Source organism: Clarias gariepinus, chromosome 2 (assembly GCF_024256425.1).
Source record: "Clarias gariepinus isolate MV-2021 ecotype Netherlands chromosome 2, CGAR_prim_01v2, whole genome shotgun sequence".
Taxonomy (NCBI): Eukaryota; Metazoa; Chordata; class Actinopteri; order Siluriformes; family Clariidae; genus Clarias; species Clarias gariepinus.
This window is the reverse complement of record NC_071101.1, coordinates 1,152,965-1,170,608: the sequence shown is the minus strand read 5'-3', so window position 1 is coordinate 1,170,608 and position 17,644 is coordinate 1,152,965. Positions and strand designations below refer to the sequence as shown.

The following is a 17,644-nucleotide window of genomic DNA, read 5'->3' as shown; positions in this document are numbered from 1 at the left end:
AAAACTGTACAATAACCATATCTTCGTACATCTTGTGTTGTAAAAAATGAATCAAATATTTCATTCACGATTTATAAGTAAATATTTAACATGTAATTTCCGTAGTGTTCACATTTCCACAGCTCCAGCAGAAACAGGTTCACAGGAAGTGACGTTTGCAGCGGTGACGACACAAGCGCGCGGCGTTTCAGGGTTGCTATGACAACACGACATCGCGACATGTCAACTGTCCAATCGTTAGATCGCGCGCATGAGGCGGGGCTCGTCGTTCACCAACCAATCACAATAGGTGTACGTCATACGCAGGATCTACGTAACGACGTCAAACCCGGAAGTGAGTGTGTGTTTTCCTCACCATGCTGCAGTGTGCGTGTTCTCTGATAAAACTCAAGTGTGTGTGTTTACAGTTAGAGCGCAGTGTGTGTGTGTGTGTTAGTGTGTGAGAGAGCAGAATGAGCGGTGTGTGTAGAGAAGTGCTCACTCTACAGATCGGACATTACTCCAACTTTGTGGGGACACACTGGTGGAACCTACAGGTATCTTAGTCTCTCTGTCTCTCAGTCTGTCCTGTGTCTCTCAGCCCTGTGTTTCTCTGTCTGTCTCTTTCAGTCTCTCTCTGTCCTGTGTCTCCTGCCTGGTTACAGGGTGATGTAATCCTCTCAGTATCTCTGAGTGCAGTTTCCTCACCTCGTGTCTCTGAATGTAAACTCTCAGGCTGCTCTCTGGACTCTCAGATACGGACGGCTGAAGCAGCACCTGGCCGATCAGTCACTGAGTCCTCAGTCTCACTGTCCCTCTCTCTGTGGCTCTGTCCCTCTCTGTCTCTCAGGATGCGTCTCTCTGTTATGATCCTGACGTTCCACCAGATGAGCTGCGGAGTGATGTGCTGTTTAGAGAAGGTCTCACCCAGAAGGGGCACGTCACCTACACACCCCGCCTCATCGCCCTCGACCTGAAAGGTGCACACACACACACACACACACACACACACCTGTCTGTCTGTCTCACATGACAGGTGACAGTGTGAGAGTGTGAAGAGAGTGTGTGTGTGTGTTTTTTTTAACGTGAGGGTTTGTGATGTGAAAACATGCACACATTATATACACTGTGTTTATAATCTTGTGTGTGTGTGTGTGTGTGTGTGTGTGTGCGCAGGAAGTCTGCAGACTCTGAAACAGGAAGGCCTTCTGTACGCTACGGAGCAGGACAACAGCACCTTCACATGGTCTCTGTGTCTCACTGCTTCTCATTTTCATACCTGTGTGTGTGTATGTTATTATTTTACTGACCGTGTGTGTGTGTGTGTGTGTGTGTTACAGGCAGGGGGATCTAGATACTCATGTGGAGGCTCCTGCAGAGAGAAACCCATTCCTGAGGGAACTTGACAGCCTGGATGTGAGTAACACACACACACACACACACAGTAAGTATGTGAAAGTAACTTGTATGTTCACTACAGAGAGACAACACTAACTGTGGCTCAGACAGACGCTGAGACAGACAGGTTAATTTATTAATTCATTTACACATGTTTTATTTATGATATTGTTTAGTTTACATTCACTCCTTGTGTTCTGTGTGTGTGTGTGTGTGCGTGTGTGTGTGTGTGTGTGTAGACAGAGGAGTTGTTAGCAGAGCCAACCTTCAGCAATCCATCTGCTTCAAGCAAAAATCACTCCTCCTGCTCAGGTGAGTGGTGAGGAACAGACGTGTGAGACACAACCAGAGGGACGCACACAGGGACAGACAGACAGACAGACAGACAGACAGATCGACAGACAGATCGACAGACAGCCAGACAGACAGCCAGACAGACAGCCAGACAGACAGACAGCCAGACAGACAGCCAGACAGACAGCCAGACAGGTCGACAGACGGACTGACATGCCTAAAAAAACGACAAATAGGAACCTATACACAGACGCAGACCGTGAATAGTGGAAGAGATTTAGATTTTAAACGATGTGTACTTGATCAACACTGTCACTGTCTCACTCACACTCATACACACACACAGTGTTTACAGTTGACTCTTGCTACTGGAACAGGAGGGTCTGTTGCCATGGAGACGGTGAACAGCAGGTTGGAGCGAACGCAGCGAGCCTATAGGCTGGAGGGCAGTGTGAGGGTGTGGTCAGACTTCCTGAGGCTCCACCTCCATCCTCGTACCATATCCATCATCAGTCAGTACAACCACGATGGGTGAGGACACACACACACACACACACACACACACACACACACACAGTGACTGTAAACCTTACTTAAACCTGTGTGTGTGTGTGTGTGTGTGTGTGTGTGTGTGTGTGTGTGTATGTGAGACAGCGAGGCGGCGCGGTTGGAGGCGTTTGGCCAGGGGGAGGCGCTGTTACAGGGCTCTGTGCTAGAGGAGCTGGAGGACAAACTGCATTTTTTCATAGAGGAGTGTGACTACCTGCAGGTATCCAATCACATCACACCTGTGGTGAGGGAGCAGACAGACGGGTAATAATGAGGCGGGAGGGACAGACGGGCGGGATGAGATGAGACAGACAGATATGCAGCGAGACGCTTAAAATACCTCATGTACTCAATGCTGGTGATTTTACTGGTTTAAAGGTCCAGAAGATTAAAACCAGGTAAAAGAGGTCGGAGCGGTCGTGAGGGCGGCCGAGCTCACCGGCGCCATGTTGGACTACAGCCGAGTAGACAGACGGAATCTTCTCAAGGTAGACAGACAGACAGGCAGGCAGGTAGGTAGTGAGCGAGACAGACAGACACACTTAAAGACGTACAGTTAGACAGACGTTTGTTCAGACAGACAGACAGGTGGTAGACAGGGTCTCTGTGTGGATGAGTTAAAGTGTTGTGTTACCATGACAACGGTCTCTCCTTCAGGGGTTCCAGGTCCTGTGCGATATATCTGATGGGTTCTCAGGTTTGGGGTCAAAGGTCACAGAGCTGCTGCAGGACTCCTACAGTGGGCGGGGCATCCTGACATGGGGCGTGGCTCCTGTCAGTCATCCTGAGTCAGTAGGTCATTACATAACTGTCCGTCTGTCTGTGTGTTTCTCGTGATATACTTGTCTGTCCTCCTGTATATCTACGTCTGTAATCTGTCTCCATTGCTGTCTTGTCTGTTTGCCCGTCTATCTGACTGTGTCTAGCTCGCTGTCTGTCTGACTGTCTGTCTGTCTGTCTGACTCTGTTTCTCTTTCTTGTCCAGAGTCCGATTAAGGAGGTGTATCACATGATGAACTGCGCCCTGGGAATGATGCACATGGCCAATCACAGTTCGATGTTCTGCCCTTTGACCCTGAGGGGCGGGTTGGGGAGAAAGCCGGCTCCGCCCACCACTTTCCCTCTCCTGAGTTATGACGTAAGTTCTGTTTATATGTTTATCAGTCGTGTTTCAAAAAGCTTTGACTCCTAAGACCATGTGATCAGGACCTGTCTGTCCTCCCTGGTGGACCTGTACTGGTCCTGGGTCAGCAATCAGACTGGGAGAACCATAAGGGATCTCACACACCAGAGCAGGAACCCCGTCTTCACACTGTCCTTATTAACAGAACAGAACACACACTTTTCTAACTAAGATGATCAGTGCACTATAACATTGCTGTACTCTTATGTGCAGTGTGCGTGTGTGTGTGTGTGGTGTATGATGCCTATCCTTAGACAATACTTGGCCCAATTCATGTACTTGTCTGTCTGTACCGATCTAATACTTCTCTCTCTCTCTCTCTCTCTCTGTCTCTCTGTCAACACCCCCCACACCTCCCCCCCCCCCCCGTCTAGCCGTCTCTGTGGTATCACAGCGGCTCTGTGTTAGCTCTAGCTCTGGACACTCTGACTGTCCCCTACAGACTGAGACAGAACAGCGCCCCCATGTGGCAGCTGGCGGACGCTCTCACCGTGTCGGGCAGAAAGGTGAGACGGTAGAACGTCGTCTAATAGAAGCTGAGACAGTGGACCTTTGTGACCTACCGTCCGATCGCCTGTCTGTCTGTTCGTTCTCAGGTTGTGTGCGCGTACGGGTCCGTTCCGTTTCCCATGATGCACGGCAGTCGCCTTCCAGACGCTCTGAACTCCTGTGGTGACACGTTACCATGGAGACCTCTATCGGGCTGCCCCGAGCAGGGCACGGGGAGATGTTTCGGCCAGTCGGTGACGCTTCGGGGGCTGGAGGGGCGGAGCCTAGTCAGGTATGAGGTGTTGAGCTTGATCGTAGTAAATTTAAGTCACAACAGGCTTAGACTCTGCTGGGCGTGTCCTGTTAGGGGCGGGAATAAAGTGCAGCTCTTAAACAGAACTTTCTTAGATTTTGTAATCAATGTTAAATTCAGTCTTCAGGAAGCGTATTAGTAAAATCTTTCTCTCACACACACACACACAGACACGAGTGTTTAACATGGCCAGTAGATGGCGACACACACTATTTAATTTTTTTTTTAAAAAGAAAACCTCATTCCAGTGAATGGTGTAGATCGGGTCCCCGCGGAGGTCCATGCAGTGATCACATCGCCTTTTATGTTTTTCAGTTCTCTGGCGCCTGGAACAGAACCTCACTCCATCCTACACTGTGCTCAGTCAGGAGAAGAAGTGCTGAACATGTACCTCAGAACACACTACCCATCCACACCACTGTAAGCACCACACACACACACTCAGTGTGTATCCATTATAGGTAATAATACGATGTGTTTTGTATGAGCGTATGTGTTTTTGTTTGTCTCACAGCGCAGTACAGCTGCTGTCCTCTCCCAGTAAACTGACCCCGCCCTTCCCTCAGATTTTCAGTCCGAAACTCGACTCTCAGGGTTTAATACAGAACCAAAGGTCCACTACGGGTAGGTCCTAACAACACTACTGTACACTCCACCGCTCCGTTACACACCTCGTGAGTCAAACACCAACACACAGGATCACTGTGAGTGTTATAACATAGGGATGGGCGATGAAACTATAACAATATGTATCGCGATAGACACGTGATCAATATCAATAAAAAATGTGTTCGATAAAACGTTCGATATTCTTTATTCTTTGTCGGAAGAAAACTGAGGTTGCGAAGCTAGTTTGATGATTAGACACTCTATTGGTGATGATTAGATTAGACACTCTGTATCGGTGATGATTAGATTAGACACTCTGTATCGGTGATGATTAGATTAGATTAGACACTCTGTATCGGTGATGATTAGATTAGATTAGACACTCTGTATCGGTGATGATTAGATTAGATTAGACACTCTGTATCGGTGATGATTAGATTAGATTAGACACTCTGTATCGGTCCTGATTAGATTAGATTAGACACTCTGTATCGGTCCTGATTACATTAGACACTCTGGATCGGTGATGATTAGATTAGACACTCTGTATTAGTGACATAGTAAAAAGGATTAGATTGGATGACAGATTGGCATGATTGGATGACCGTGATAATAACTGATGATTAGACACTGTATCGGTGATGATTAGATTAGACACTCTGTATCGGTGATGGTTAGATTAGATTAGACACTCTGTATCGGTGATGGTTAGATTAGAATAGACACTCTGTATCGGTGCTGATTAGATTAGACACTCTGTATCGGTCCTGATTAGATTAGATTAGACACTCTGTATCGGTCCTGATTAGATTAGATTAGACACTCTGTATCGGTCCTGATTAGATTAGATTAGACACTCTGTATCGGTCCTGATTAGATTAGGCACTTTGTATCAGTGATGATTACATTAGACACTCTGGATCGGTGATGATTAGATTAGACACTCTGTATTAGTGACATAGTAAAAAGGATTAGATTGGATGACAGACTGATGATTAGACACTGTATCAGTGATGCTTAGATTAGACACTCTGGATCGGTGATGATTAGATTAGATTAGACACTCTGGATGGGTGATGATTAGATTAGACACTCTGTATCAGTAATAATTAGATTAGACACTCTGTATCAGTAATAATTAGATTAGACACTCTGGATCGGTGATTAGATTAGATTAGCCACTCTGGATCGGTGATAAGATTAGATTAGCCACTCTGGATCGGTGATGATTAGATTAGATTAGACACTCTGGATGGGTGATGATTAGATTAGACACTCTGGATGGGTGATGATTAGATTAGACACTCTGTATCAGTAATAATTAGATTAGACACTCCGGATCGGTGATTAGATTAGATTAGCCACTCTGGATCGGTGATGATTAGATTAGCCACTCTGTATCAGTAATGATTAGATTAGACACTCTGTACCGGTGATGATTAGATTTGATTAGACACTCTGTATTAGTGACATAGTAAAAAAGATTAGATTGGATGACCGTGATGATTACTGATGATTAGACACTGTATCGGTGATGCTTAGATTAGACACTCTGTATCAGTGATGATTAGATTAGACACTCTGTACTGGTGATGATTAGATTAGACACTCTGGATTGATGATTAGATTAGATTAGACACTTTGGATCGGAGATGATTAGATTAGCCACTCTTAGACAGTAATGATTAGATTAGATTAGACACTCTGGATTGTTGATGATTAGATTAGACCCTCTGGATCGGTGATGATTAGATTAGATTAGACCCTCTGGATCGGTGATGATTAGATTAGACACACCAAGAGTCCACACGTCAGCCCACTCACTATAGCACAAGGGTACGAGTTCACCAAAGGCTGCTGAGGAAGGCTCTAGTCTTCGGTGTACTGTGTGAAGTTTAGATGGTCCACTGCAGGATAAGATCATCACACTGTAGTAGACCGAGGCTCGTCTCACACCAGGCCCTCGGACACGTCTCCCAGGACATCTGATTGGGAAGTACGCTGTGTTTAAGTAATGTGAAAACACTGTACTGTAACCAGGCGTCAGTGCACCAAGATGAACACATTAAGGTGAACTCGGGCTCGGTTCTCCTCAGACATGAGAGACACGTGTTTAGAAAGTGACATCATCAGTCTGACTCGTACTGTGCGTCCAGTGTTACCCTTTTTTTTCCTGCAGTAGTAATTAGACTGTAGAGGTATTGATTCCTCTGTGCTGTATGTTTTGCAGGAGCTCCCGTGCCGGTGATGTCTCTTCCCGTGCTGTCGAGTTTACAGTCCAGTACATCGATGTCTCCTTACTTGGCCGAGCTGCAGAAGTCCTGCGGCGCTCTCGATTTACGCCGCGTTGCTCCCAGTTTCCTGTCTCACGTGGATCAAGCCGACATCACCGAGAGCCTCGAGCAGCTCCGGACGCTCGCGCACCGTTACCGTGACGACAGCGGGGGTACGCTGCGCTCTTCATCTGACGATGAGGATGACGATTAGCTCTGTATGAACGATTTCGTAGAAGAAGGTTAAAGTTCGTTCACATCGAGGCACTGAATCATGACTCGAGTGAGAAATGGAGAAGGAAGAGGGTGAGCTGGAGGAACCGCGGTGTAGATGAGAAGAGAGAAAGATTTACGGTGAAGGTTCTCTTTAATTTGTTCAAAGAGAAAACTGTAGTGTATAAAAGTCTTCGATGTTTGGTCAGGAGTGAGATACCAGCTGACGGCGGAGAACCTCACTGTCGTGGTCCATGAGTGTGTAACCAAGCTCGCTTTGATCTAAAGAAAAGCCCAGTGCTTTAAACATCAACTGAAACTAAATCTATCATGCAAAAAAGACTTTGTGTACATAGCCTTGTATTAACATGAAACGGTTATGAATGTCATAATACATTTCCTAATAAACAGTGTTGCAGTGCAGTTTATTCTGAAGATGGAGAAGTCTTACACGTTATCAATACAATATAATAATAATGTAATATAACGTCATCCAGTTTTGTGTTCAGTGCTGCACTCTGGGTCATGTGACTGTTGGAATGTGATGTACAGTCAGTAGGGCGGGATTGGGGCGGAGCAGTGAAGACACCTGATCACTGTTTTCCACAAATACTTACCATTTTTAACCAGTAACTCTTCCTTATAACCAAACACTGTGTTGTATTAGTGAACCATTACACAGTCCTAGTCAAAAGTTTGTACACCCCTTATTCTAACTCCATGCTCGTTCCTGATGTTTAATTCTTTCTACACTATAAAACAATACTGAAGACGTTTATCCAAACACACACTAATCTCCTCTGAACAGTTGATATTGAGATGTATATCTGCTCCTTCTGCTCTGTAAAGCTTCATAACGGCTCTAATCTGAGGTGCTGGTTGTTAATTGGTGATTTCTGAGGCTGGTGACTCTAAATGAACTTCTTCTCTGCAGCAGAGTTTAGTGTTGGTCTTGTTTTCCTGGGAAGGTCTTCATGAGAGAAAGTTTCATCATGATGGGTTTCAGAAATGCACTCGACACAATACTGTTCTTGTGAGAACTGTTCTAGAAACTGACTGTTTCTGTTATTCTTGTTACATAATTAACAAATGCCATACGTGTTATTTTATAATTTTTCTAATCTCCAGTATTGTATCTTTGTACACTGGCAGAGATCCTATAAGTAAAGTGTAGATTGGCTCGACAACTGGCTTTTGTTTAGCGGCGGTGTTTCCCGGGTCAGTGATGGGACGTTACACGCTCAGTAGTCTTTAACTTATTATCACAGCAGTGTCACTCGGGTAAAAGAGAAGAGATGATATTTGGGCCCATTTTCTTCCTATATTGAACCAGAGAAAAAGCCGATGTGTCGTAACATTAGAGGTGAGAAACAATCCCTGGGAAAAATACCACAATGCATTTATAAACGAATATACATACAGTATGACATATACATTGAAATCAAAGATCGTGAGGATTTTTAGTTCATGAAAAAGTGTAGATGTAGTCGGGTAGCTCCCAGAATCTCGCTGTCATCCATCACGTCGAACTCCAGTTTTTATGCTCTCTAGCAAACTGAAGGCCTTTTTCTGATAAGTCTCACTAACTAGTGCTTTTCTTATGGACACATAGGTAAGACCCAATCCTGTAAGTTCTCATCACATTGTGTGTGTGTATGGAAATGCTCTTCTTTAAATTCACTTTTGCTATTAAACATAGCTCTGCTTTTACTGTTCATTTCTTTTTACCATGCAATTTAAATGACATTTTTATTTGCCACACACACAGCCATACACAGTCTGATATAAAAGAAAAGAAAAATATAAAGAACATTAAGCTGGAAAACGTACAATATTTACGAGGTTGCTAAACAGGATAGAAGTGCATGAGGTGTTGAGTGTAAACATTATACAGGGTAAATGACAGCTGTGAGCAATGTGTAAACACAAACCAAAAAAAGTGCAATTTATTACGAAGTATACACCATGATGAGAAATGTGCAACCTGTGAATGTTTACGTTATGTTCAATAAACATGAGAACATATAAAGTTTGTGTAGTATTAATTTAAGCAGATTGTGTTTTTCTATTGTTGTTCAGGATGTGAAATCTTGTTTAAGACGTGTTTGTCTAGTTAATTAACAACAAGAGAAGTAAAAGTTTATTTTTACATGTGTGTAGGTCTTGATTCGTGTCTCCCGTGTATTTCCTGGTGGTGTTGTGGAGGTGCCTTGAGAGTGTTTGGCTTTGCAAGGTTGTATACATTATATATTTAAAGAGGAAAAGAAATCACAATCTGTGCAATCTAAACAAAAAATTAATAATGCACAGGTGCTATATATTTGATTAGCTTAAAAAGAACTATAGGAACTGCGATATGTGCACAGGTTCAGTAACTAGACACCTGACATTCCGCACAGACAGAAGGCTGGGCTCAGGATTGAGACCAAACCCCATTCTCACATTACAGGACAAATAATTGTATTGTGCAAATATGACCCCGATCGCACAGATGTGGATCTTTATCAGCACATGATGAACATGTTTTAGAGGCTCAGGAGGTAAAAGCCAAGCACCAGTAAAGCCTTGATGACAAACCTCTCTTAGTGCAGGCATTATTGTTTGTTACATTGACTGGAAATAAAAATGGATCAAGTGTCTTTGTCTGGAAATACCTTTAAAAGAATGTTGGAATTTTTCCAATCAGAAGCCCATCGCTATCCCACTCATGATGGTGTAAAGGCTTGTTAACCCCAATACCATTTAGTGAGATCTTTAAAAACTTGGTAGCCCTTATAGTTCCTTATATATTCACAACTTCTGCATGTTTGTTCTATAGCAAAAACTGAATGTGTAGCTATGAAGTGTCTTCTCCAGTTGAAGTACTGCTCATACACCTTCAGGTTCTTGTCCAGGAATGTGAGATGTTCTGCCAGTTCCTGGGGAGATTTGAAATCGTCTACATGAATGAATAAATCTGCTGGTATAAACTGCTCATAGTTCTCCCTGGATGTACCGAGAACCACAGGGACCGTGCCAAACATTAGAGGTTTAAACACCTTCTCCGTGAAGTAGTCTTTATGGACAGAGTTTTCAAACCCTAGGTAAAATTTACAGGCTGTTACAGTCTTAATATAATCCTCTTTGTTAATGCGCCTGTTAAAGGCGCTGCCGTAAGCCTCTATTTTGATGTGTTTGCTCAGTTCATTGAAATATTTCACCCTCTCAAAGTTGGGGTTCCAGTTACTGACGATCCAGCAGACTAGTTTGTCTTTGGGTGGTATTTCAAAGGTTTTGTCCTTTTCGGGTATTTCTACAACTTTTCCAACAGGCACCCAGACATCCGAATCTCTCCGATAATTTGATGTCAGATTGAACAAGCCATCAAGCCCAGGCAATTTTTGTGCATTACTAGGGGACTCCATGTTCAACCACACCCACTTTTGATGTGGATGGCGTGGCATGTTGTGCAAGTTTGTGAGCTCACCACTGATATCTCTGTGATGAAACATAACACCATGGGCTTCGTCATACTGGCTTCTGTCATCTGTAATTTGACATCCTTTAATCCCAAACTGTGAACTACAGGTGGTTCCATTAAACACAACTGAAAATGGCCATGACCACATTAACATGATGATGTCATTGGCATGATGTTCCTGGTTTTCTTCCATGACAGCTGGTTTGGTCACCAGTGGTTGCTGATTGAGTGGAATATTAAGATTGCTGGTTTGGTTTATGGTCTGGATAAATGTATTTCTCACTATATTGAGGCACTCTTCAGTGGAGACTTGAGCATTAGAGATGATTGGCTTGTAGTACGTGTAGAATACTCCTCCAAAACAGAAGAGCAGAAGGACAGGCAGCAGGAGACAATGAAAAGGTTTGGTTTTCATTTTTTTAGCTTTTGGAGAAAAGAGAAATAAAGTGCATGAAATTCGTTTTTAACAAAAACTACATTTAAAGTTGGTTTTATCAGTAAACTTCAAGTTTAATCCCCAAATATAGTTTATGTGCTAAGTACACTAATATAAATTTAGTACTAGTATCTGTTTAATTGTACTATTTCAATGCATGTTGCTATACCGTTATACTTTATAAGTATATACTGGTATGCTTTTAAGTATAATTTGGGAGGAATTGTGGTTAACTTTGAGTAGACAATTAGTTCACGTTTAAGTTTTGTTGTGTTTTTCTCTGACGTATAATATATTTACGTTTGCCATAGAGTGAATAGCTGGAGGATGGGAGGGATTGGGTGTGGTGCCGGGTGTGATTAGAGCTGAGAGGTTAGTGGGTGTCGAGTTATATGAGAATTAGCACATCAACTTCTGCTTCAAACTCGAAAAAAGCCATCAGCCAAATACAGGGGACACGTGGATCAACCCTGGAGTGGTCCAACTGGAGCGGTCGATAACCTTAAATAAAAAACCACAAAGAAAGGGACACATCACTACTTCTGATGAAATGTGAACAAATGCAACAACAAATACAGTTTAAATGAACTTGGCCCATACTGGATCATAAACTGTTTAAGCAGACCTGTAATCTAGAGTACGTACAGTATGGATAGGCATTAAATATCATCTAGCTCGTTCAGCCTTGACTCACTCAGTAACCGGCCTCAGGCAGTGGCACCTGGACTACACACACATGCGTGGAAAAGACTTGTTCATCAGGTAACGCTAATGGCAAGTTGAAGCTACCCTAAAAACCTTCAAACCTAAAGAACGAGCCATGGGGTGTGTGTGTGTGTGTGTAGAATATTAACTTAGAAAAAGATAAAACTTAAGATTCTATTTAAACTATTTTTCCCTGCTGTCAGTGATTTTAAATTTAAAGTAATGACTTGTTCAAGTCCAGTAAACTATCTGATCTGGGGTTCTGTCCATATTTCCCTTTAAGAGACAATATAATAGTTTAGTTGTGGTAAAAGCAAACAATTGATTGCTTAAAATCAAACCTGCTTGTAAATCTTAAAAACAAACCAACTCACCTGTGTTGTAAATAAATGTTTTATGGCTCGTCCACTGTAACTCCTGAAGAAGAACAATGCGACGGCACCTCGTTAGTCCTCAGAGTTCATTCTGACAGATTCTTTGACTCTAAACCATCCTAACCTGTTTGATCAGTTTGAGTCACGCCTACTGTGTGTGTGCTGTATGTTGCGTCATCAGGACCGAGGTTCAGACCGCTATAATCCTAGGCCTCATCACAGCACAGAAACAGCACTCGTTAAAGTAGTAAATGACCTCCTATTGGCCTCTGATCAGGGTTGTGTAACTATGCTTGTATTACTCGACCTCAGTGCAGCTTTTGACACCATTGATTACGCTATTCTTCTTCACAGATTAGAAAATGTAGTAGGAATTAAGGGTACAGCCCTCTCCTTAATCTCTCCTGCTTAATCCGGATAAGACAGAAGTTCTAGTCATAGGACCGCATACAGCTAGGAGTAAAATTTTAGATCACACCGTAACTTTAGATGGCCTTTCTGTTCCATCAAATGCAACAGTGAAAGACCTCGGTGTGATTATTGATTCCAGCCTTTCATTTGAAGCTCATGTAGATAATATTACCAGGATAGCATTCTTTCACCTCAGAAATATTGCCAAGATAGAACATTTATTGTCGCTAAACGATGCAGAAAAACTAGTTCATGCTTTTATCACCTCTAGGTTGGACTATTGTAATGCCTTACTGTCTGGTTGTTCAGCTAGATGCATAAATAAGCTTCAGCTAGTCCAGAATGCAGCAGCGAGAGTCCTCACCAGAACCAGAAGATATGAGCACATCACCCCTATCTTATCTTCACTCCATTGGCTCCCGGTGAAATTTCGCATTGATTTTAAAATACTACTCTTGACATATAAAGCATTAAATGGTCTCGCGCCGCAGTACCTGAGCGAACTGCTAGTGTCTTACGATCCGCCACGCCTACTTCGATCAAAGGATGCAGGCTGCTTGTCAGTACCGCGTATTATGAAAAATACAGCTGGGGGCAGAGCTTTTTCTTACAAAGGCCCAAAGTTATGGAATAGTCTTCCAAATAGTGTTCGGGACTCAGACACAGTCTCAGTGTTTAAGTCCAGGCTAAAAACCTATTTATTTAGCCAAGCATTTTTATAAATAGATTTGCCATAGGTAAAGGAGCAGATCTGGGGGACTCATGGATGTAGGGTATTATGGTGAACTGGTATGTTTGGATGCTGTCTTCCTCACTCTCATTGATCACTCAGGTTTGCTGACGGTGAGGTGATTGTTTGCTTTACATGTCAGGAAGCCCTCATGTTTGTGTTTCCTTCTGGCTCCTCCCTTTTAGTTATGATGTCATAGTTAGTCCTGCCGGAGTCTCTGCTTGCACTGTACAGTTAATATACATTCACATTATACATTGTGTGACTGTGACCAGACCTAACTGTTATCTCTCCTCTTCTTCTCTTCTGCTTCCTCTTCTCCTCTTCCTATCTTTCTCCCTCTCCCTGTCTACTACACGTGTCGTTCCTGTCTGACTTGTCCTGGTGTTTCTTTTCTGTCTGAAGAACTTGTCTCATGGATGCCCCGTGTGGTCTCTCTGGGATGCGTGTGGTGACTGGGGACGGTTCCACTTTACCGTGAAGACGGTCCTGTCCTCGGCTGATGCAAACAGCTGTTCTCTGAGGACTCGATAGTTCAGGACTGGAGTTTCCTACAGTCTACCTGAGCCTCCAGTAACAAACTGGACTCCAAATGAACACGTCTCCTGTTATAATGAACTGACAATCTAATTATTCTGATTCATACACATTCACATCTCATTCCAAACTTGTTAAAAGCGCAAAACAAATAAATTCTGAGCTATATTCTCTGAGCTGCTTTTGACTGTGCAGTTGTCCTTGTGAATTTCTCAACACACCTTGAAGTTCAATCCTGCAACTTTAATTAGTGTTTAAGTTATTTTTATTGGTTCTCTTGCATGAAAGACAACTTTACAAAAGTGCTTATAAAAGTATATGGAATTCAACCACATTGCGTAAATATTGTTTCTCTTAACCTGGAAAAAAAACATCTCAGAGTGTCAATCCGGTGGGCCACAGCGGCACTACACCTATAAGTCCTATCATGTACCCCATTCTCAGGCTCCAATTTTACACTGGGTTACTGGGTTACTAACTAAATACCAGTCAAACACTGTTGGGAAGGTTTTTTTATTTTTATTAGATTAACCCAAGTACTAAAGAAACAGATATTATTTAAAGATTGCCAGAGGCTCGACTGTATCTAGAGAAAGTTCATTCCACCACCTAGGAGCCAGAAAACAGTCTAGTTCTTTTTGTTCTTTCAAAAATTCATGTTTGCTTCATAAAAATGTAATCTTTATCACAAAGACAAAAACACAAGACAATGACAATACAGGTAGACAACAAAAACAAAGTTTACTACAAGTTCCTGCTTTGTATGGTGGGTTATTTAAATGATATTGTTGTAGTGTGCTTGTGTGACATGAACTTGTTCTATCCAGGCCAAGCCTGATGGTTACCAGATAGGTAAAATATTTTCTTTGCATATCACAGCTTTTCATTTAACTGGGGTTTCAATTCCCTGCTCAAGAACCTAACAGTAGAATTGTGGCAGTGCTGGGGGCTTGAACCCCAGACCTTCTGATCAATAACCCAGTAACCTTGTCCTAATGTTTTTTATAACACATGGCTGAATGCTTCCGTTATGGCTCTGCTAACTTTGGGGAACACTGCAAGGTTAGCACAATGAGCTAAAGAAGCAGAAACCTTTATTTGTCACATGTCCCTAACTGCATAGTAAAATTCCTTTCCTCACTGTCCTTGAAGGGCCTCACTTAAACGGCTGGTACTGGCTGCTTGGTGGAGCTGAGGTGTAAACCTCTGACCTTCTCATCAGTAACCCAGAGTGTTAACCACTGAGCCCTTTGCTGACAATAAGTGAGGAAAAGCTGTCTGATTGGAGAATGATGATTCTTTGGAACTGGGGAATTTATTACAATACACACAACTGACAAAAAATACATTTTTGTAATAAACTTTAACAATTGGCAAGTTAAGGGACAACCAGTCCAGCAGGTGGTGCCCTAGGCAGACAACTAGTACTTACAGGACCATAGGAAAGGACACAGGACATACCCAACTATCCCATAGTCATTTTAGACTCTACTTTTACAAAAATACAAAGGGTGGTACCACTACCTTACCTATTGTGTCTGTACAATTGACCTGTTCATCCTCCCAAAGGCTGCACCACATGATATGCCAGTGACGTGCAGCACTGGGACTGATAATACAACAATAATATAACAAACAATACGTGACACATGCGTCGCACAGAAGTGTAGAAGAGCACAAAGAGCAGAGTGTGGGAGAACCACAGAGCAGGCTCACTGTCACCACCATGTACTCCTTAAAGACAGAGCTCCCTCCAGCCCTGGGAACAACCGTCCCAGCAGTAGTGATGACTGATTCCTACTCCAGAAAGCTGTAGAGAAAAGGAAATGAGGAGAAAGAGAGAGAGCAAAGCAAGCAAAATCAGCAGCATGCAGACAGGCGTGATGTAACAGTTTAAACAGTAGTGTGAGCATTATTCTTGACTGTCAACTTGAACCCCAAATCAACACCATTACAAGTTGATTTTTAAGGATCAGACGTTCCACTCGCTGAATGTTTACGTGAACGACTGCAGTGAGCTCAGCGCCACCTCGGCTGGGATCGTCATTCACAGATGTACGGCTTTCTTTAAAACCTTTGCACCGTTCAGATGTTTTACTGCGGCTGAAAGTCTCATCACCGCACTGTGACTGAAGTTGTCTGTAAATGTCAATCATATGTTTATACGCCTTAATTCACCTGAAATTCCAGCACAAGTCTCATCGTATTTTTCAATGTTCTTTTTCTAGTTTTTCTATCATTCGTAAAAATAGAGTTATAAATGTTCCACAGGTTGGGTCAGGTGGTTTTTCCTCACCACTCTTACCCCCCAGCTTTCTTATTCGGGTAAAAACTATATCCAGAAGTTCTATGTATGTTCATTGTTAAAAGCTCTATACAAATAAAACTGAATAAGAATTAAAATTTAAATACAGTGGTGTGAAAAACAGAAAAAATCTGCCCCCTTCCTGATTTCTTATTCTTTTGCATGTTTGTCACACAAAATGTTTCTGCTCATTAAAAACCGTTAACTATTAGTCAAAGATAACATAATTGAACACAAAATGCAGTTTTTAAATGAAGGTTTACATTATTAAGGGAGAACAAAAACTCCAAATCTACATGGCCCTGTGTGAAAAAGTGATTGCCCCCCTTGTTAAAAAATAACTTAACTGTGGTTTATCACACCTGAGTTCAATTTCTGTAGTCACCCCCAGGCCTGATTACTGCCACACCTGTTTCAATCAAGAAATCACTTAAATAGGAGCTACCTGACACAGAGAAGTAGACCAAAAGCACCTCAAAAGCTAGACAACATGCCAAGATCCAAAGAAATTCAAGAACAAATGAGAACAAAAGTAATTGAGATCTATCAGTCTGGTAAAGGTTATAAAGCCATTTCTAAAGCTTTGGGACTCCAGCGAACCACAGTGAGAGCCATTATCCACAAATGGCAAAAACATGGAACAGTGGTGAACCTTCCCAGGAGTGGCCGGCCGACCAAAAGTTTGTGGTTTTTGCTAAAAAACATCTCAATGATTGCCAAGACTTTTGGAAAAATACCTTGTGGACCGACGAGACAAAAGTTTTTGGAAGGTGTGTGTCCCGTTACATCTGGCGTAAAAGTAACACAGCATTTCAGAAAAAGAACATCATACCAACAGTAAAATATGGTGGTGGTAGTGTGATGGTCTGGGGTTGTTTTGCTGCTTCAGGACCTGGAAGGCTTGCTGTGATAGATGGAACCATGAATTCTACTGTCTACCAAAAAATCCTGAAGGAGAATGTCCGGCCATCTGTTCGTCAACTCAAGCTGAAGCGATCTTGGGTGCTGCAGCAGGACAATGACCCAAAACACACCAGCAAATCCACCTCTGAATGGCTGAAGAAAAACAAAATGAAGACTTTGGAGTGGCCTAGTCAAAGGTCTGACCTGAATCCTATTGAGATGTTGTGGCATGACCTTAAAAAGGCGGTTCATGCTAGATAACCCTTAAATAAAGCTGAATTACAACAATTCTGCAAAGATGAGTGGGCCAAAATTCCTTCAGAGTGCTGTAAAAGACTCGTTGCAAGTTATCACAAACGCTTGATTGCAGTTATTGCTGCTAAGGGTGGCCCAACCAGTTATTAGGTTCAGGGGGCAATTACTTTTTCACACAGAGCCATGTAGGTTTGGATTTTTTTCCCCCTAAATAATAAAAACCATCAT

General features: G+C 42.7%; 2 protein-coding genes across 3 annotated transcripts; one reads left to right on the top strand and one right to left on the bottom strand.

The window, feature by feature from the left end:
• Positions 1 to 343: 343 nt before the first annotated feature.
• On the top strand, positions 344 to 7,708 carry msto1 (misato mitochondrial distribution and morphology regulator 1). The gene is made up of 14 exons (XM_053513047.1): positions 344 to 536; positions 830 to 959; positions 1,156 to 1,225; positions 1,320 to 1,395; positions 1,617 to 1,689; positions 2,049 to 2,202; positions 2,326 to 2,440; positions 2,878 to 3,012; positions 3,206 to 3,358; positions 3,778 to 3,909; positions 4,000 to 4,184; positions 4,521 to 4,625; positions 4,720 to 4,829; positions 7,045 to 7,708. The coding sequence occupies exons 1-14, from the start codon at positions 453 to 455 to the stop codon at positions 7,299 to 7,301; spliced, it is 1,779 nt and encodes a 592-aa protein (XP_053369022.1). The 5' UTR covers positions 344 to 452; the 3' UTR covers positions 7,302 to 7,708.
• A 2,318-nt stretch (positions 7,709 to 10,026) lies between these two features.
• Positions 10,027 to 12,358, bottom strand: LOC128542968 (4-galactosyl-N-acetylglucosaminide 3-alpha-L-fucosyltransferase 9-like). 2 transcript variants are annotated; one of them, XM_053513226.1, is made up of 3 exons: positions 12,276 to 12,358; positions 11,497 to 11,697; positions 10,027 to 11,183 (listed from the first exon to the last, which is right to left on the bottom strand). In XM_053513226.1, the coding sequence occupies exon 3, from the start codon at positions 11,173 to 11,175 to the stop codon at positions 10,027 to 10,029; it is 1,149 nt and encodes a 382-aa protein (XP_053369201.1). In that variant the 5' UTR covers positions 11,176 to 11,183; positions 11,497 to 11,697; positions 12,276 to 12,358. The 2 variants fall into 2 exon arrangements, with proteins under 2 accessions (XP_053369201.1, XP_053369192.1); XM_053513217.1 differs by lacking the exon at positions 12,276 to 12,358 and adding an exon at positions 11,842 to 11,964 and having other exon boundaries at positions 10,027 to 11,697.
• Between the last annotated feature and the right edge of the window lie 5,286 nt (positions 12,359 to 17,644).